At 64.3% G+C, this 19,421-nt stretch overlaps 4 protein-coding genes across 5 annotated transcripts; 3 read left to right on the plus strand and 1 right to left on the minus strand.

Annotated features, from left to right (window-relative positions):
* Window positions 1-1,591: 1,591 nt before the first annotated feature.
* Window positions 1,592-6,890, plus strand: LRFN1 (leucine rich repeat and fibronectin type III domain containing 1). Its single transcript, XM_061375971.1, has 4 exons — window positions 1,592-1,711; window positions 2,464-2,511; window positions 3,367-4,717; window positions 6,281-6,890. Exons 3-4 carry the CDS (start codon window positions 3,384-3,386, stop codon window positions 6,888-6,890), a joined length of 1,944 nt encoding a protein of 647 aa, XP_061231955.1. The 5' UTR covers window positions 1,592-1,711; window positions 2,464-2,511; window positions 3,367-3,383.
* Window positions 6,891-9,443: 2,553 nt separating this feature from the next.
* SYCN (syncollin) lies at window positions 9,444-9,877 on the plus strand. Its single transcript, XM_061375961.1, has one exon. The coding sequence runs from the start codon at window positions 9,463-9,465 to the stop codon at window positions 9,856-9,858; it is 396 nt and encodes a 131-aa protein (XP_061231945.1). The 5' UTR covers window positions 9,444-9,462; the 3' UTR covers window positions 9,859-9,877.
* Window positions 9,878-10,919: 1,042 nt separating this feature from the next.
* PAK4 (p21 (RAC1) activated kinase 4) lies at window positions 10,920-18,404 on the minus strand. 2 transcript variants are annotated; one of them, XM_061375955.1, is made up of 10 exons: window positions 18,304-18,404; window positions 18,150-18,212; window positions 15,657-15,869; window positions 14,487-15,044; window positions 13,323-13,742; window positions 12,777-12,910; window positions 11,949-12,075; window positions 11,746-11,871; window positions 11,529-11,663; window positions 10,920-11,441 (listed from the first exon to the last, which is right to left on the minus strand). In XM_061375955.1, the coding sequence occupies exons 3-10, from the start codon at window positions 15,858-15,860 to the stop codon at window positions 11,286-11,288; spliced, it is 1,860 nt and encodes a 619-aa protein (XP_061231939.1). In that variant the 5' UTR covers window positions 15,861-15,869; window positions 18,150-18,212; window positions 18,304-18,404; the 3' UTR covers window positions 10,920-11,285. The 2 variants fall into 2 exon arrangements, with proteins under 2 accessions (XP_061231939.1, XP_061231940.1); XM_061375956.1 differs by lacking the exon at window positions 14,487-15,044 and having other exon boundaries at window positions 10,924-11,441; window positions 18,304-18,403.
* A 307-nt stretch (window positions 18,405-18,711) lies between these two features.
* Window positions 18,712-19,289, plus strand: MRPS12 (mitochondrial ribosomal protein S12). Its single transcript, XM_061375954.1, has 2 exons — window positions 18,712-18,798; window positions 18,868-19,289. Exons 1-2 carry the CDS (start codon window positions 18,750-18,752, stop codon window positions 19,230-19,232), a joined length of 414 nt encoding a protein of 137 aa, XP_061231938.1. The 5' UTR covers window positions 18,712-18,749; the 3' UTR covers window positions 19,233-19,289.
* Window positions 19,290-19,421: the final 132 nt, after the last annotated feature.

Consider the following 19,421-nt stretch of genomic DNA (forward strand, 5'->3'; position numbering starts at 1 on the left):
GCTGATTGGATGGCGGGGATGTCAATCAGGGGGCGCCGAGGAGGTGGTTGGGGGGCTTGGAGGGACACGCCTCTTTGCGACGGACACACCCCTTCCTTGGCTGAGGCCACGCCTTCTTCTGCGTTGGTTCCTCCCCTGCCCCGTCGGGGGGGCGGGGCTTAGCGGAAGGGGCGCGGTCTGTGCCATCGGGGCTGTGGCGCCCCCTGCTGCGGGGAGCAGGGCCCCGGAGTGACCCCGTGTCCCCAGCGTAACCCAGTATAGCACCAGTGTAACCTAGTATAGCACCAGTATAACCCAATATAGCTCCAGTGTATCCCAGTATAACCCAGTATAGCCTCAGTATAACCCAGTGTAGCACCAGTGTAACCCAGTATAACCCAGTATAGCTCCACTGTAACCCAGTATAGCCCCAGTATAACCCAGTGGAGCACCAGTGTAACCCAGTATAACCCAGTATAGCTCCAGTATAGCCCCAGTATAACCCAGTATAGCCCCAGTGTAACCCAGTATAGCCCCAGTATAACCCAGTATAGCCCCAGTGTCTCCAGTATAACCTAGTATAGCCCCAGTATAGCTCCAGTGTCTTCATTATAACCTAGTATAGCCCCAGTATAACCCAGTATAGCCCCAGTGTAACCCAGTATAACCCAGTATAGCCCCAGTGCGGCCCCAGTGTCCCCAGTATAGCCCCAGTATAACCCAGTATAACCCCAGTGTCCTCAGTATAGCCCCAGTGTCCTCAGCATAACCCAGTATAGTCCCAGTATCCCTAGTACAGCCCCAGTATGGCCCCAGTGTCCCCTGTCCAGCTCCCCCAGTGTCCCCAGTGTAACTGCAGTGGCCCAGTGGCTCCCAGGGAATCCCCAGTGCAGCCCCAGTGTCCCCCAGTGAACCCCAGTGTCCCCAGTCCGTGACCCCAGTACCCTCAGTGTCCTCAGTGCTTCCAGTCCGTGTTCCCAGTGTTCCCCAGTGTCCCCCCGTATGCTCTAGCCCAGGTTCCCAGTATCCCCCAGCGCATACCATTGTCCCCCATGGTCCCCCATTGTCCCCCATTGTCCCCAGCGGGCCCCAGCCCCGCTATCGGCCCGAGGTACCGGTAGCTCCGGGCCCCGCCGCGGCCGCGGCTCCGCCCCCCCGGCCCCGCCCCGGCGGCTTCTGCGGCTCCAGCGGCGGCGGCGGCGGCGGGGGCCTGGACCGGCGGGCGCGGGGCTGCGCCGGGACCCGCCCGGGACCCCGCGGGGACCCCCCGGTAACCCCCGGTGCCCCCCCCAACACCCGATCCTGGTACCCCCCCCCGCATCCCCGTGCCCATCCCCGCATCCCGGTGCCCCGATCCCGGCATCCCCCGCCACGATCCCGACCGCCGGCTCCCCCCCGGCATCCCGGTCCCCATCCCTGCATCCCGGTCCCCATCCCTGCATCCCGGCACGCTCCGGTAACCCCCATTGCCCACCCCCAGCATCCCCACCCCTGTATCCCGGTGCCCCCCTCTCCATCCCCATCCCGATCCCTCCATTCCCGTTCTCCTCTATCCCGATCCCGATATCCCGGTGCCCCCTCCCCATACGCTGGTATCCCGGTGCCCCCCATCCCGATCCCGGTATCCGGCTCCCCCCATCCCGGCCATGGTCCCCCCGCGGGGCGGGGCCTGAACCGGGCCCGTTCCCCCTCCCTGGAGCCGCGATGGGAACGTCCGTGGGCTGAACCCCAGGTATGGGGTGGGGGGAACGGGGCTGCGCTGGGCCATAATGGGCTGTACTGGGCAGTACTGGGCAGTACTGGGCTGTACTGGGCTGTGCTGGGCTGCAGTGGGCCATGTGCTTTCATACTGGGCTGTACTGGGCTGTGTGCTCTCATACTGGGGCTGTACTGGGCTGCACTGGGGCATAATGGGCTGTACTGGGCTGCACTGGGCTGTACTGGGCTGTACTGGGCTGTACTGAGCCATGTGCTTTCATACTGGGCTGTACTGGGCTGTGTGCTCTCATACTGGGGCTGTACTGGGCTGTACTGGGCTGTACTGGGCTGTACTGGGCCATGTGCTTTCATACTGGGCTGTACTGGGCTGTGTGCTCTCATACTGGGGCTGTACCAGGCCTTACTGAGCCATGCACTCCCTTACTGGGCTGTATCCCTCCGTACTGGGCTGTACTGGGCCATACTGGGCTGCACTGGGCCGTATTAGGCTGTGCTGGGCCTTGTTAGAATGTAATGTGCCATGAAGAGTATTACCAGGTGATACTGGGCTGGATGGGTTGTACTGGGTTGTACTGCGCTGGACTGGGCTGGACTGAGCTGTACTGAGGTGCATGGAGCCATATTGGGCTGGACTAGTTCATTCTGGTCTGTACTGGTGGGTCCATAGTAGTCCATTCTGGTCTATACTGGTGGGTCCATACTGGTCCATACTGGTCTGTACTGGTGGGTCCATACTGGTCCATACTGGTCCATCTACACCCACAGGCCCTGCGGTGACGCCCGAAAGGGACCAGGATGGAGCCTTGAGAGGAGGTGAGAGGTCCCAGGGGGACACACATGATCCCATGGGACATACGGGGACATGGGATCACATGGGATCATGCGGGCTCACATGGGGTCATGCAGGATTACATGCGGGATGTCACAGGATACACAGGCTCACACGGGAACACACGGGATCGTGCAGGGTGGCACATGATGCATGGGAACCCAGGGGATCACATGGGATCCCACGGGATGTCATGGGACGCATGGGATAACACGGAACACATGGGAGCTCCTGGGTGTGGGAGCTGCCAGGGACACCCGGGATCACACAGGACGGGGTGGGGATGCACAGCCCCATCGCCCCCCCGCGCCCCACGAGCCCCATCCTGCCCCATTGTGCCCCACGAGCCCCATCCTGCCCCATTGTGCCCCATCCTGCCCCATTGTGTCCCATGAGCCCCATCCTTCCCCATTGTGCCTCATCCTGCCCCATTGTGTCCCATGAGCCCCATCCTGCCCCATTGTGCCCCATCCCGCCCCATGAGCCCCATCCCGCCCTGCCCCATTGTGCCCCATGAGCCCCATCCTGCCCCATGAGCCTCATCCTGCCCCATTGTGCCCCATGAGCCCCATCCTGCCCTGCCCCATTGTGCCCCATGAGCCCCATCCTGCCCTGCCCCATTGTGCCCCATGAGCCCCATCCTGCCCCATTGTGCCCCACGAGCCCCATCCTGCCCCATTGTGCCCCATCCTGCCCCATTGTCCCCATGAGCCCCATCCTGCCCCATTGTGCCCCATGAGCCCCATCCTGCCCCACTGTGCCCCATCCTGCCCCATTGTGCCCCATGAGCCCCATCCCGCCCGCCATCCGCCCCACTCCTGAGCCCGCTCTCCCCACAGGCGCCGCGGGGCGCAGGATGGCGAAGCTGCTGGTGCCGCTGGTGGTGCTGGGGGCGGTGGCGGGGGGGCCCCCCCGCTGCCCCCCACGCTGCCTGTGCCCCGCGGCGGCACCGAGCCCCACGCTGCTGTGCGCCCGCACGGGGCTGCTGGCGGTGCCGCCACTGCTGGACCGCGGCGCCGTGGAGCTGCGCTTGGCTGACAACTTCATCGGCGCCGTCGGCCGCTCCGACTTCGCCAACATGAGCAGCCTCGTGCACCTCACGCTGTCCCGCAACGGCCTCCGCCGCCTGGCGCCCGGCGCCTTCGCCGACCTCCGCGCCCTCCGCGCCCTGCACCTGGACGGCAACCGGCTGCCGGCGCTGAGCGGCGCCCAGCTCCGCGGCCTGGCCAACCTGCGCCACCTCATCCTGGCCAACAACCAGCTGGCCGCCATCGAGCCGGCCGCCTTCGCCGCCTTCGCCGCCACCGTGGAGGACCTGGACCTGTCCCACAACAACCTCCCGGCGCTGCCCTGGGACGCCATGGCCTCCATGGCCAGCTTGGCCACGCTCACGCTGGACCACAACCTCCTGGAGCGCATCCCCGCCGGCACCGTGGCGCGGCTGCCGCGCTTGGCGCGCCTGGACCTCACCGCCAACCGCCTCCGCGCGCTGCCGCCGGTGCCGGGGCCGCCGGGTCCCACGTTGGCGGCGGGGGGGAACCCGCTCCATTGCAACTGCGAGCTGCTTTGGCTGCGCCGCCTGGCGCAACCGGACCGCCTGGAGAGCTGCGCCTCGCCGGCACCGCTGGCCGGGCGCCTGCTGTGGGCCGTGCCCGAGGAGGAGCTGACGTGCAGCGCTCCGGCCATCGCCGCCGCGGCCGCGCACCCGCCCGCCGTCATCGAGGGGCAGCCGCTGAGGCTGGCGTGCGCCGCTGGGGGGGACCCGCCACCGGCGCTGCATTGGCTGGGGCCGGACGGGCGCTTGGTGCAGAACGGGACTCGCCGCGCCGTGGGCCACGACGGCACCTTGGAGCTGCGGGTGGCCACGCTGGGCGACCACGGCGCCTTCACCTGCGTGGCCTCCAACGCCGCCGGCGAGGCGGCCGCGCGCGTGGCCGTGGCGGTGCTGCCGCTGCCGGTGCCTCACGGTGACACCGGCGATGACGCCGCTGCCGCCGCGGGGCCCGGCGCCTCGGACATGGCACGGGCCGGGGGCAATGAGACGTGGGCGCCGGGCGAGCGGCGCGTGGTGGCGGCCGAGGTGACGGCGGCGTCGGCGCGGATCCGGTGGCTGCCGCAGCGCCACGTGCCCGGTGTCCGCGTCTTCCAGATCCAGTACAACAGCACTGGGGATGAGGCGCCCGTCTACAGGTACAGGAGGGGGGGGACAGGGGGGCCCTGAGGGTCTGGGGGAGCTGGGTTGGGGTCAGGGTTGGGTTTAATGTTAGGGTTAGGTTTAGGGTTAGCGTTAGGGTTATTGTTAGGGTATGAGCATGTTCTCGGGGGTTCCGGGGGGGGTTTGGGGTTCCTTAGGGGGGGTTGTAGGGCCCAGAGGACCTCAGGAGAGTCCTGCGGGGGAGGTCTGGGGGGCTCATGATGGGTTTGGGAGGTGCTGAAGGGACACTGGGGGCTCTGGCTTGTGCTGGGTGATCCTGGGGGGCTTTATGTGCTCTGCAGGTGAGCTGGGTGCTCCTCTATGGATGCTCTGTTGTGCTCTATGGATGCTCTATGCGTGCTCTGTGGATGGGTGCTCTATGGATGGGTGTTCTATGGATGCTCTATGGATGCTCTGTGTGCTGTATGGATAGGTGCTCTATGGATGGATGCTCTATGGATGCTCTATATGTGCTCTATGGATGGGTGTTCTATGGATGCTCTATGGATGCTCTGTGTGCTGTATGGATAGGTGCTCTATGGATGGATGCTCTATGGATGCTCTGTATGTGCTCTATGGATGGGTGTTCTATGGATGCTCTATGGATGCTCTGTGTGCTGTATGGATAGGTGCTCTGTGGATGGATGCTCTATGGATGCTCTATATGTGCTCTATGGGTGGGTGCTCTGTGGATGGTCTATGGATGCTCTGTAAGCTCTATGGATAGGTGCTCTGTGGATGGATGCTCTATGGATGGATGCTCTATGGATTCTCTCTATGTGCTCTATGGATGGGTGCTCTATGGCTGGATGCTCTATGTGTACTCTATAGGTGCCCTATGTGTGCTCTATGGATGCTCTATACATGCTCAGTGTGTGCTCTGCGGATGGATGCTCTATGGATTTTCTGTGTATGAACGCTCTATGGATGGTCTATGTGCCTCTATGTGTCTCTGTGTCTCTCTTTATGTGCCTCTATACATCTCCATGTGTCTCTATGTGTCTTTATGTGTCTCTATGTACTTCTATGTGTCTCTATGTACCTTTATGTGTCTCTATGTACCTCTATGTGTCTCTATGTACCTCTATGTGTCTCTATGTACCTCTGTCTCTCTCTGTCTTTCTCTCTGTGTCTCTATGTACCTCTCTCTGTCTCTCTGTATGCCTCTATGTGTCTGTGTTTCTCTATGTGCATCTGTGTGTCTCTCCGTGTCTCTATACGTCTCTATGTGCCTCTATATGGCTCCATGTGTCTCTATGTGTCTCTGTATGTCTCTATGTGTCTCCATATGTCTCCATGTGCCTCTATACGTGTCTCTGTCTCCATCTCTCTGTGTCTCTATCTCCCTATGTCCCTCTCTATCTCCGTTTCCCTCTGTGTGTCTCTAGCTCTCTGTATCTCCCTCCCTGTGTCCCTGTCTCTGTCTCCCCATTTCCCTCTCTGTGTCTCTCTCTCCCTGTATCCCTCCCTGTGTCCCTGTCTCTGTCTCCCCGTTTCCCTCTGCCCCCCTCTGCCCCCCGCCGCTCCCCCACCTCTCTCCCTCTCTCTCTCCCCCGCAGGCTCCTGCCTCCCTCCAGCCGCAGTTTCACGCTGCGGGACCTGGCCGCGGGCCGCGAGTATGAGCTCTGCGTGGCGGCGCTGCGGGCCGGGGGGGTGGGCCCGGCTCCGGCTCCGGCTCCGGGCCCGGCCGCTCCCTTCGCGCACCCCTTGGGCTGCGTCCGCTTCAGCACCGGGGCCGCGGGCTCCGCGTCCCCCCCGGGCTGCTCCGCGCTGCCGCGGGCGCCCTTCCTGGGCGGCACCGTCATCATCGTCATCGGCGCCGCCATCGCCGCCTCCGTGCTGCTCTTCATCCTCATCCTCACCGCGCGGTACAAGGCGGCCGCGCGCCGCGGGCCCGCGCTCGCCAGCGCCTGCTCCCAGACCAACGGCGGCCCCCGGACCCCGGAGCCGGAGCCGGAGCCGAGCCCGGAGCCGAGGAGCCCGGAGCAGAGGAGCCCGGAGCCGCCCGCGGTGCCCCCGGCGCTGGGCTCCGGCAGCCACAGCTTCCCCCGGCGCAACCGGAGCCGGCGCCACGGCTCCCTCCCGCGCCTCGACCATGGCGGGGATGCGGTGCCCACGCTGCGGCCGAGCTTCGGCAGCACCCATTGGATGCTGGAGAGCACCGTGTGAGGGGGGGGCCGGGGAACGGGGCACCCCTGGGTGCCACTGCCCGGAGCTGGGTGCTCCAGCCCAGAACTGGGTGCTCCAGCCCAGAACTGGGTGCTCCAGCCCGGAACTGGGTGCTCCAGCCCGGAACTGGGTGCTCCAGCCCGGAACTGGGTGCTCCAGCTCGGAACTGGGTGCTCCAGCCCAGAACTGGGTGCTCCAGCCCAGAACTGGGTGCTCCAGCCCAGAACTGGGTGCTCCAGCCCAGAACTGGGTGCTCCAGCCCGGAACTGGGTGCTCCAGCTCAGAACTGGGTGCTCCAGCCCGGAACTGGGTGCTCCAGCCCAGAACTGGGTGCTCCAGCCCAGAACTGGGTGCTCCAGCCCAGAACTGGGTGCTCCAGCCCAGAACTGGGTGCTCCAGCTCAGAACTGGGTGCTCCAGCCCAGAACTGGGTGCTCCAGCTCGGAACTGGGTGCTCCAGCCCGGAACTGGGTGCTCCAGCCCGGAACTGGGTGCTCCAGCTCGGAACTGGGTGCTCCAGCTCAGAACTGGGTGCTCCAGCCCAGAACTGGGTGCTCCAGCCCAGAACTGGGTGCTCCAGCTCAGAACTGGGTGCTCCAGCCCAGAACTGGGTGCTCCAGCCCAGAACTGGGTGCTCCAGCGCAGAACTGGGTGCTCCAGCCCGGAACTGGGTGCTCCAGCCCGGAACTGGGTGCTCCAGCTCAGAACTGGGTGCTCCAGCTCAGAACTGGGTGCTCCAGCGCAGAACTGGGTGCTCCAGCCCAGAACTGGGTGCCACTGCTCAGAACTGGGTGCTCCAGCCCGGAACTGGGTGCTCCAGCGCAGAACTGGGTGCTCCAGCCCAGAACTGGGTGCTGCAGCTCAGAACTGGGTGCTCCAGCCCAGAACTGGGTGCTCCAGCCCGGAACTGGGTGCTCCAGCCCGGAACTGGGTGCTCCAGCCCGGAACTGGGTGCTCCCCTGGACCTTTGCGTGCTCCTGGCTCCCCGAACTCACCCGTGGGCACGCAAGTGAGACTTTGGGTGCTCCTGGGTACCTTTGGGTGCTCAGACTCAGCCTTGGATGCTCACAGGCACCCTCGGGGTGCTCCCGCGCTCTTAAACCCACCCTTTGGGTGTCTTCGGTGCATCTTTGGGTGCCGGAGCCCCCCCTCCCCAGGACCCATGGGTGCTGGTGGGTGCCAGACACCCCAACCTGTGTGTGGGCACCGTGACCGACACGTGTGTGCGTGGGCCTCAACCGGGACTCTTGCGTGCCCCGAACACGCGCGTGACCCCCGACATGCGTGTGGCCCTTCATACGTGTGGGCCGTGCTCCCCAGCCACGCGTGACACGCGTGCCCATGGCCCCAACACGCGTGTGCGCCCCAACACGCGGTGCCTTTGGCCTCTGAGGGTCCCGCACACGCCACTGACATGTCTGCACAGATGACACGAGACCCGCAGCCCCCCCCAAACCCAACCCCATTGGGGGGTCCCCGTCCCCCTCCCCCCATGTCCCCCGGGGGCTCCCATCTGGCTGGTCTGGATCCCCCCCCCAGCCCCATTTCACCTCCCCCTTTTGCCCTTTGACCCCTCAAACCCTGCCCCCCAGCCGCCCCCCCCCGGGCCCCCTCCGTGTTGAACACAAGTTTTTACATTAAAAACCTGTGCCCCCCCCCCCCCCCGGATTAAACCTTTTGTGTGCGAAAAATGGGGGAGCCGCTCTCTCTGTGGGGGTGCCATGGGTGGGGGGGGACCATGGGTGCTGGGGGAGTTCAATTTGATGGGGGGGTCCCCTCTATCTGCTATGAGGAGCGCGGGGAGGGACTGCTCAACCTCATACGAGCCCGCAGAGAATCACCTCTCTGCACCGCCCCCGGGAAGCGGCCACATGCAAATGAGGTCATTAACATGCAAATGAACTCGTTGAGGCCACCCATGAGAGGGGTGAGGTGGGGGCATAGGGGAGGGGTTATGCTAATGAAGGGAGGGGCTAGTGCTAGCCCTGTTACCAGGAGACGGATGATATGGGGGGGGTGCAGTGGGAAATAGACGAATTGGTATGCAAATAAGGGGGCGGAGCTTGGGGGCGAGACACCATCCCCCCCATCAGGCTCTGGCCTCTGTTAATTACCGCCCCAGGCTAATTACCCCTTCCAGGATAATTGTCCCCCTGCCTTGCTGCATTATGCCCTTCCCATTCCTAGTTATGCGCCTCCTTTGAGTCATGATCCCCCTTCTTGGCCTTGTCCCCCCCACCCCGTTAACTCCTCACCCCCTTCCCGACATAATTACCCCCTCATTTACATACTGCTCCGCTGCCCCAACCTCCTATGGCTCAGTCTCCCCAAGGCCAAGGCCAAGGTGAGGGGGAGTCACATCTGGTCCCTTCCCATGGGACTGGGTGGACATTGGGGGGGGGGGCCCACACCCCCGGGGCCCTTCCCATGCCATTGGGTGGACGTTGGGGTGGTGCCACCCCATCTGCACCCTTCCCACAGAGGGTGGCCCCGCACGTGTGCCCCTTCCCATGCCCCCCCCCTTGCCATGGGCTATATCTGCGGGCCGGCGCCGGTGCCGGCTCTCGGTGGCGATGGCGGCGCTCTTGCTGACGGTGCTGGTGGCGCTGGTGACCGTGGCTGCGGGGCAGTGCCCCGGTGCCTCCGACCTGCAGGCAGCCGATGGGACCCGCGTCTGCGCCCTGCTCTACACCGAAGACAGCGTCTACTACGAGAACTGCTGCCGCGGCAAAGCCCTGGTGGTGGACCCCGGCTCCGACGTGCCCTACATGCCCGTGGGCTACTCGGGGCGCATCTCCTCGCTGGTGGTGGGCACCCGCTGCCAGCTGACCGTGTGGTCCCGCAGCGGCAAGAAGGGCAACAGCATGGTGTTCAAGGCCGGGACGGTGCCGCGGCTGCGGGAGGTGAAACAGGGAAGCTTCGGCAACTGGGATAACGCCATCAAGTCCTACTACTGCACGTGCAACTGAGGAGCGGGCACGGGGCCAGCACCAGGTGGGGAAGAGAAGCCAAGCCAACCCAGGCCAACCCAAGCCAACCCAGGCCAACCCAAGCCAACCCAGGCCAACCCAAGCCAACCCAGGCCAACCCAAGCCGAGGCCAACCCAAGCCAACCGAGGCCAACCCAAGCCAACCCAGGCCAACCCAAGCCAACCGAGGCCAACCCAAGCCAACCCAGGCCAACCCAAGCCAACCGAGGCCAACCCAAGCCAACCCAGGCCAACCCAAGCCAACCCAGGCCAACCCAAGCCAACCGAGGCCAACCCAAGCCAACCGAGGCCAACCCAAGCCAACCCAGGCCAACCCAAGCCAACCCAGGCCAACCCAAGCCAACCAAGGCCAACCCAAGCCGAGGCCAACCCAAGCCAACCGAGGCCAACCCAGGTCAGCCGAGATCAACCCAACTCCACCTGAGCTAATACAAGCTGTTGACAGCCAAGCCAAGGCAACCTGAGGCAATGGGGGTTGAGACACACCAACAGGTCACGTGCTGACACGCGTTGACACGCGTTGACAAGTACTGACACGTGCTGACACGCGTTGACAAGTACTGACACGTGCTGACACGCGTTGACACGCGTTGACAAGTACTGACACGCGTTGACACGCGTTGACAAGTACTGACACGGCTTGACGTGGCACTGCCTCCCCCCTCCCCCCAACCCAACCCAACCCCCCCCCAGTCTCAACTAATAAAAGAGCTCCAGCAGCTCCCGCCTCCCCAGTGCCTTACTGGGAGCTGGGGGGTGGGAAGTGGGGTCCCCCCCGTCACCCCACACGGTGACACGTCCGCCAGCTCCGCACACGCATGTGACCCAACACGTGTGTGACCAATCACGCGTGTCCATCCCGCTAAAGAAGGTACTCGCCACAGCGCTGTCTCCAAAAGGACAAGTGGAATCTTGGGGGGCCCCCCCCATGTGCCGGCCCCGGGGCCCCCCCAAACCGTGGCGCTACAAAACGACAATATAAATAGCTTTAAAAAACAAAATGGGGGGAAAAAACCCACCCAACCCCCCCCCCCCCAAGATCCATGTTTGGAGTGGGGGAACCCCAAGATCCATGTTTGGGGTGAGGAGACCCCCAACCCACATGTAGGGTGGGGGACCCCCTGAATCAGTAGTGTGGTCATAGGGGTGGAGTTTGGGGGTGTCCCACCCCGCTTTGGAGACACCGCAGGGGTGGATGGGGCTAAAAAAGTGTGGTTGAGAAGAAGGAGGAAGTTGGGGCCTCCACCAAATGGCTCTCCAAGGCTGAGGAGGCCCCCCCCGGCCCCCCAAGGCTGCGGTGGGGCTGCTCACGGGGGCTTGCCCCCTCCCTCAGTAGTACGTGTGCTCCGGGGGCCACCAAGCAGCGCCCCGGCGCGGTGAGGATGAGGACGGTGGCGGCGGCGGCCTCACCGCAGGCGGTTCTGGCGCATGAGGGGCACGATGGCCGAGGGGGGCCCTGCCTTGCCCAGGAACGGGTGCTTCAGCAGCTCGGTGGCCGTGGCGCGGTGGCTTGGGTCCCGCACCAGCATCCGGTCCAGGAAGCCTTTGAGGGATGGAGAAACCTAGGGACAAGGCGCAGAGGTGGTCAGCAGCGCCCCAGAGGGTCATGGGAAGCCCCTTAGAGGGGTGTTGTCATCCCCCCCCATTACCTTATGGATGTTCTTCAGCTTGGGGGGCAGGTTGTCCCGGATCATCTTCATGGCCTTGAGAGGTGGCTCATTGAAGTACGGTGGTTCCCCATCGACCATCTCGATGACCATCACACCCAAGGACCAGATGTCCACCTGTAGAGTGTGGGGGACGTGGTCAATGTGGAGTTAACATGAGGGTTACCCCCCCAAGCCACCCTGAGCCCCCCAAGGCCACCTCTGGTCCATAGGGGAGGCGGGAGATGAGCTCTGGTGCCATCCAATAGGGCGTCCCCACCAGGGACTTGCGGCGCGGGACCTCCTTGTTCACTTGGGCGCAGAAGCCAAAGTCCGAGAGCTTCACCTGGGCACGGGGTGGGAAGGAGGCGGTGAGGATGGGGTCCAGGCTCAGCACCAGAGCCTGGGGGGGGCCCTGCTCACCCGCCCGTCGTGGGTCAGGAGGATGGAGTCGCTCTTGATGTCGCGGTGGATGACGCCCTGGGCGTGCAGGACGGAGAGGGCCTTGAGGACGGCCAAGCAGACGGCGGCGATCTGCTCCTCGCTCATCCTGTGGCAAAGAGGAGGATGGAGGAGACCAAGCAAGGAGGAGGTTGGAGGAGACCAAGCAAGGAGGAGGTTGGAGGGGAGCGAGCAAGGAGGAGGATGGAGGGGAGCAAGCAAGGAGGAGGTTGGAGGGGAGCGAGCAAGGAGGAGGATGGAGGGGACCAAGCAAGGAGGATGTTGGAGGGGAGCGAGCAAGGAGGAGGATGGAGGGGAGCGAGCAAGCAGGAGGATGGAGGGGAGCGAGCAAGGAGGAGGATGGAGGGGAGCGAGCAAGGAGGAGGATGGAGGGGAGCAAGCAAGGAGGAGGATGGAGGAGACCAAGCAAGGAGGAGGTTGGAGGGGAGCGAGCAAGGAGGAGGTTGGAGGGGAGCGAGCAAGGAGGAGGATGGAGGGGAGCAAGCAAGGAGGAGGTTGGAGGGGAGCGAGCAAGGAGGAGGATGGAGGGGAGCAAGCAAGGAGGAGGTTGGAGGGGACCAAGCAAGGAGGAGGATGGAGGGGAGCAAGCAAGGAGGAGGATGGAGGGGAGCAAGCAAGGAGGAGGATGGAGGGGTGCGAGCAAGCAGGAGAATGGAGGGGAGCGAGCAAGCAGGAGGATGGAGGGGAGCAAGCAAGGAGGAGGATGGAGGGCACCAAGCAAGCAGGAGGTTGGGGTCTGCAGGCTGGACAAGGCCCCAGGGGCAGGCGGGGGGGGAAGCGGGGCTGTACCGGGTGTGGGTGACGATGTCCGTCAAGGCGCCACCTTCCAGGAACTCCATGACCACCCAGAGCTCGTCGCCCACCAGGTAGCTGTTGTACATCTCCACCACATTCTCGTGCTGGTAGTCCCTCATGATCACCACCTGCAGAGGGAGCCCCAGAACCAGCGCTGAGCGCTCCCAGCCTCGAGTGAACACAGCCCTGGGTGCTCATGCAAAGCCTTGGGTGCTCTTGAGTGTCTTAAGTGCACCCTTGGGTGCTCAAACCCACCTCTGGGTGCCCCTGGGTGCCAGAATGTACCTCTGGGTGCTCCTGGGTGTTTGAATGCACCCTTGGGTGTTCAAACCCACCTCTGGGTGCCCCTGGGTGCCAGAATGTACCTCTGGGAGCTCCTGGGTGTTTGAATGCACCCTTGGGTGTTCAAACCCAAACCTGGGTGCCAGAATGCACCTCTGAGCGCTCTTGGGTGTTCAACCCCACCCTGGGTGTTCAACCCCACCCTGGGTGCTCAACCCTCCCCTTGGGTGCTCCTGGGCGCCCTCGCGGGGCCCTCACCTCATTGAAGAGCAACTCGCGGCGCTGCTGCTTGCGCAGGTCCATCTTCTTGACGGCCACGAGCTTGCCGGAGCCGCGCACGGTGGCGATGCAGACCACGCCGGTGGAGCCCTCCCCGATCTTGATGAAGTTGTCCAGGTAGGCGCGAGGGTCGCCCGGGTCCACCACCATCTGCAGCGCCGCGCGGAACTGCTCGTGGGACACGCGCTGGGGCTCCCGCTGCGGTGCCCCCCCCGCCGCCGCTGGTGCTGGAGCCGGTGCCGGGCCGGGGGGGGGCTGCCGGGCCAGCTGGGGGTCAGAGGCATGGGGGGTGAGGTGGGGATGGGGGGGTGCCCCCTGGGTGGCGCGGGCTGGGGCTCGGGAGGCGCTGGTGGGGCCGTTGGAGGCCGGCTCCTGCGGGCGGCCCGGTCGCTGCTCTGCCTGCGGATGGAGAGGGGTCAAGCACCAGAACGGGGGGGGGAAGAGGGGGGGAAGGAGGGAGGAGGAGGAGCGGTTGGATGCTTCGGAGACAAGGACAGGGGTGGTGGCTTCAGCCCGTGCTGGTCATAGCTCAAGCCGGGTGGGAAAGACCTTCAAGGGCAGGGAGGGAGGAAGAACTCCAAGTGGAAGAGGTAGATGAGACACTGGGAGGAAGCTCTTCACCCTGAGGGGGGTGGGCTGATGGAGAGGACTTGGGTGCTCCATCCCTGGCAGTGCCCAAAGCCAGGCTGGAACAACCCGCTCTATGGAAGGTGCCCCTGTGGGTTGGAACTGGAGAGCTTAAAACTTCACTTCAGCACTGAAGCATCTGTCAAGGACCCTCATCCCATTGACTGAGCTTCTGCCCCCCTAGCAGCTCAACCTGGTGTCATCCATAGAACCATGGCGTGGTTTGACTTGGAAAGGACCTTGAAATCCATCCAATTCCAAGCCCTGGCTCCCAGTCCCAACCCCTGACGACCACCACTCGCTACCGATCTGCACTGGGCCATGGAGCTGTTGCGCACCACTCTTTGGAGCGCCGAATCCTGCCTCTGCACCAAAAGGCCAGGTAGATCCTCAATGAAGACACTCAAGAGATGAGGCCCTGGGGAGCCGCCCTTCATGGGTTGAAGGTAGGAAGAGGAGGAAGAGCAGTGGCTTGAGGAGGAGGAGGAGCAGCCCCTGGGGGCAGGAGGACGTTACCTGGGGGCCGGGGTCGGTCTCAGCCCGGGGGTAGGTGTTGAAGGCCCGCCCGGTCTGTTGAGCTGTTTTCATCACCCCTTCCGAGATGGGGATGTTGGGGGTGCGGATACTGGGCCCAGAGAGCGGGCGCTTGTCCCGAGGGGACGGGGGGCTGCTCCCACCAGCACCCAAGGTGGACTTGGGGCGCTTCTCAGCGGCTTCGGGGCGCTCCCTCCGCAGCACCCGCTCCTGCTTGGGGTCCCTCTGCAGGGGGGCTTTGGGACAGTCGGGGGGCGGGCGGCCGCCGGGAGCCTGGGGCTGGCCATGGTGCTCCTCCTTGTCCCGAGGTCTCTCCTTGCCCTGCTCTAGCTCAGTCCCGGCCCCGGGGCGGCTCTTCCTGCTCCTCCCGGCATCGTCCTGGGAGAGGCCGTTCTCATGGTGGAGCTGGTGGCGGCGGGGCGGGAAGGGGGGGCTGTCCCTGCGCAGGGAATTGGAACGGGACACGGACATGTTCTCAAACTCATCCAGGAGCCAGGTCAAGGAGCCCTCCTTGGAGGCTTTGCTGCCCCGGACGATGGTCTTGGAGGAGGACGAGGGGCGGGAATGACGGAGACGGACACAAAGGAAACAAAAAAAAGGGGGGGGGAGAAAATAAAAATGAAGCATGAAAATGGGATGTTGGGGTGGGGACGGGGTCACACGGAGGGGACACGGGGAGGAGAGACGCTGGGGGATGAACCCCAGCAACGCTCCTGCCCTGGGTGTTGGTGGTGGAGATGGATGGAGGTGGGGGGTCAAGGGAGTGATCCCAGCTCTTGGAAAGGGATCTTAGAGGCAGCGAAGGGTGAGGAGCAAACCCACCCTCAAAGAGTGAGGAGGAAGAGGAGGAGAAAGCCTGCACTGATCCCCTCCTCTTCCTCCTCCTCCCACCAAGGCCTCTCACAAGGGTGAAGGTGGGGAAGGGCTGGTGGCCAACAAGGCAACACGAGGGTGCTGGAGAACACACAGGGATGGGGATGGGGCAGCTGTGGCTCTGCTGGGGCTTTCCTGGTGCCCACTGGGAGAAGCTTCCAGCCCTGCTGGAGCAGGGAATGGGTTGGATGTGCCCGCTGGAGACCAGCCTGCTCCTGGCAGCCCGAAAGGACGAGGAGCCCCAGCAGCAGCCGTCCCCAAGCGCAGGGAGCTGCCTACCTTCTGGGAAGCGTGCTGGATGGTGGTGATGCAGCCGGGGTCTACCAGGGGCTTGGGCCGCTTGGCCGACTCCTCGATGAGGCCCTGCCATTGCCGCGGCAGCCCCGTGAACCTCTGCTCGTGCTGGTCGTAGCCCGTGTGCACGCGGTGCTCGAAGTTGGAGGGGGCCGAGATCTCCAAACGCTTCTTCTTCTTGGAGAACATGGCGAGGAGCTGGGCTGGAAGGGGGGGATGGATCAGGGAGTCCTGGAACGGGGAGGACCGCAGGGCTCCAGCCCACAGGCTCCATGGGGCAGCCTGCTCCAGGCTTCAGCCGCCACCCTCAGAGGGATTCCCTGCCCTTATCCCACCCAACCCCTCCCGATGGAAGCTGCTTTTCCTCCTCCCGTCCCTACAGGCTCCCGGAGAAGGCCCTCTCCGAGCCCCCTTCCAGAACCCTCTCCAGCCCCTCTGTGCCCATGGCCAGGGTGGATCTGCACCGGTTTTCCTGGTGGGAACACCCGCAGCCGGTACAATGGGGCTTGTTTATCCCAGGGAAGCGCAGGCTGGAGCCGGGAGCGTTGGGAACCGCCCCCCCCCCCCATCAAGAATTCCAGAGCAGGGGAACTAAAGCATTCCAGGAGCTCCAGCTGAAGCCACCACCTCAGGGTGAAGAACCAGGCCCCAGCTGCGGATCCCACAGGATCCTTCCCAGCACCACAACCCCCTGCTCCTTCCAGCTGGGAAGCCCTTTCCCCCACTGCCAAAGGGCTCTCCTGCTTTCCAACGCCCCCAGGACAGGATCCTAAGGTGTTTGGGATCCACATCCCACATCCGCAGCTCGCTGCAGATCCCACCAATGGCACTGTCAGGACCCTGTTACCCGGGGAGGCTGGGAATGGGTCAGGAATGGGTGAAGGGAAGGGAAATCCCAGCCAGGAGGTGGGGAGAGAGCAGAGTGGATTTGAGCCGGGAACCAGTGAGGCAGCACAAGCTGGAACAAAGCAGCCTCCGGGAGGGAGGCCGGGGACCAGGAACAAGGAAGGAAGGAGAGGGAAAGGGCAGGGAAGAGCTGGAAGAACCCAGCCCTGTTGCCCAAGGGGCTGCAGGGAACCTGGAGAGGGGATGAGGAGGAGCAGCTCTAACGGGAAGACCTGGATGGGGGACGGGGAGGGACGGCAGTGGGACACTGGGATGAAGAGGGAAGGTTTGGATGCCCCTGGATCCCTGGCAGTGCCCAAAGCCAGGCTCCATAGAGAACATTCCTGTGGCTTGAAAGCGGAGGAGCTTTAAGGTCCTTCCCCCCCATCCATGACTCCATGCTCCTATCCCAAAGGCAAAGGCTCAGCCCCATCCCCTTTGATTTGGTAATGGCCTCCTCAGCCCTTCCGAGTTCCCCCATTCCCCAGGGCTGGAAGCTGGAAGGAGGCTCCCGGGCGCCGCTGGTTGGACTGGCCCGGCCGGCTTTGCACAACCCAGCCTTGGGAGAGGCGGCCTCCGAGGGAGCTCGGCGCGCCGGGAATGGGAGCGGGAGCAGGAGCAGGAGCAGGGTCTGGGGGGGACTCGGAGCCGCGTTATCCCTGCGCTGAGCTCAACGGGAATCCGGGAATGCAAAGCACGCGGAGAAGCCCTGCACAGGGGCCTCGGTGCCTTTCATCCTCTTGTCCCCAAGGAGAACTTCCGAAACTTGGGACTTCAGAGCTTCAGCTTGGCACCAGGTTAACCCTGGGGGTCCTGCCATAGGATCCTGCCTCTTCTCCCACCTCCCCTCAGGGAATTCCAGCTTCTCCAAGGTGATGGAGGGCTCCGGGGTCCTCAGAGCAGCCGGGAGGAAAGGATCCGAGTCCCTCGTGCAGGAAGGGAGAGGAGGAACCCACGCTGGAGCGGATGGGAGCTTCCATGGAACGTCAGGCAGGTTTGGGTCGGAAAGGACCCCCAAGCTCATTGCAAGCCACGGGCAGGGACAGCCTCCATTGGCCGTTCCAGGGATGGGGCATCCAAACCTTCTCCATTCAACCCCGCATGCCCCCATCCTCATGGAGACGAGCTTCTTCCCAAGCTCCCATCCTCACAGGACAGAATTCCCAGGATCCAGGACAAACGATGGGCGGCGAGAGCTCGGCCTTGGTTTAAATCCCGTTTGTGATTGCCCTCAGCCACCCCCCCCCATGTCCTGCTATGGATGAGCCCACCCCAGAACCCCTGCAGCCCCCTCGGCTCCTTGAGGCCAAACTCCATGGGTTCGAGGGAAAACCCAACCGAGGAGCGAATCCCGCTCTTCCCGATGAGCCCAAAGAGAGGGGAAAGCCCCATTTCCACAGAGCCAGCGGGTTGCGAGCACGAGGGGCTGGGGGTGCCCCCATTTCCATGCTGCAGCAACGCGAGGAAGGCGCCATCCCCCGGTTTTCCACCCTCCGGAGCCTCCCCCCTGCTCCAGCAGGGAACCATCCCACAGCACACACGGGATAAGGACGTCCGGAGCCTCCCGGTGAACGCTTCACCCCCGTTTCCTACCTGTGGAGAAGGGGAGGCTCTGCCCAGCTCAGCGCAGCATCGCGGGGTCCCCGGGGGAAGTCACTGCAGGGACACAAGGCAATTCCATAAGGGAATTCCATAAGGAAGCCTCAGGCCCCTTCCCCTCAGGCCCCCGGGCCCGCTCACCCCTCACCACGGGCCCGACGCTGCCGCTGCCCCCCCCACGCAGCTCACTCGGCCGCCGCCATCTTGCGATCGAGCCACATCCGGGCAATCCGCCCTACCCGCGTTGCCTTGGCGACAAGCACCGCCCCCTGCGGGGGCGGGGATTGGTTGAGGGGGGCGTGGGCGCCGAAGGGGATTGGTGGAGAGGGAAAGAAGGGCGGGGCATCGGTGCGGCGCTGAAGGCGGGTGTTAAAGGAGGAGCAGCCAATCACAGAGAGCAAAGCTGGAGATTGGCGTTGGTGCTGGGCAATCAGAGCGCGGAGAGGATGCGGCTGAAGGGGCGCAGTAAGATGGCGGCGCTCTGAGGTGAGGGCGGCTCAGCCGCCGATGCCCGCTGCGGGCCCGCCCCGGGGCAGCGCTCACCTCCCGCTTTCCCCCCACAGACCCCGCCGGTTCCCTGCGCCCTCCCGAAGGATGTCGCTCCGCGCTCTGCTGAGGGCCGTGGCGTCGCTGCGCGGCTGCGGTGCGTATCCCTCCTCCCCGTCCCCTCCCCGGAGGTCCCGCAACGTCTGAGCCCCGCTCTCCTCCGCAGCCGCTCCCGGGGGCCTGCAACCCGCCGCCGGTATGGCCACGCTGAACCAGATGCACCGGCAAGGCCGGCCCAGGCCGCCTCCTCCGAAGCTGGGCGCCACGTTCGGGCGGCCGCAGATCAAGGGGGTGGTGATTAAAAACCTGATCCGAAAGCCCAAAAAACCCAACTCGGCGAACCGCAAATGCGTCCGGGTGCGGCTGAGCAACGGCAAGGAGGCGGTGTGCTTCGTTCCCGGCGAGGGCCACAACCTGCAGGAGCACCACGTCGTGCTGGTGCAGGGCGGCCGCACGCAGGACCTGCCCGGCGTGAAGCTCACCGTCGTGCGGGGCAAGTACGACTGTGCCCATGTCCAGAAGAAGAAGTGAGAAGGGAAGGAAGGGGATGGGGATGGAGCCTGCTGTGCCCCCAGGGGATGGAGGGAGAGCGCCTCCATTAAAGGCTGTTGTGTGGATCTGGACTGCTGCTGAGAGGGCCTGGGGCGATGGGGGGGACGTGGGAAGGGGGCTGCGGGCACCGGGATTGGCAATGGGGGCACTGGGAAGGGCGCTTGAGGG

Source organism: Neopsephotus bourkii, unplaced genomic scaffold (assembly GCF_033783945.1).
Source record: "Neopsephotus bourkii isolate Nb327-2 ecotype Australia unplaced genomic scaffold, CSIRO-AGI_Nbou_v1 NB_1681, whole genome shotgun sequence".
Taxonomy (NCBI): domain Eukaryota; kingdom Metazoa; phylum Chordata; class Aves; order Psittaciformes; family Psittacidae; genus Neopsephotus; species Neopsephotus bourkii.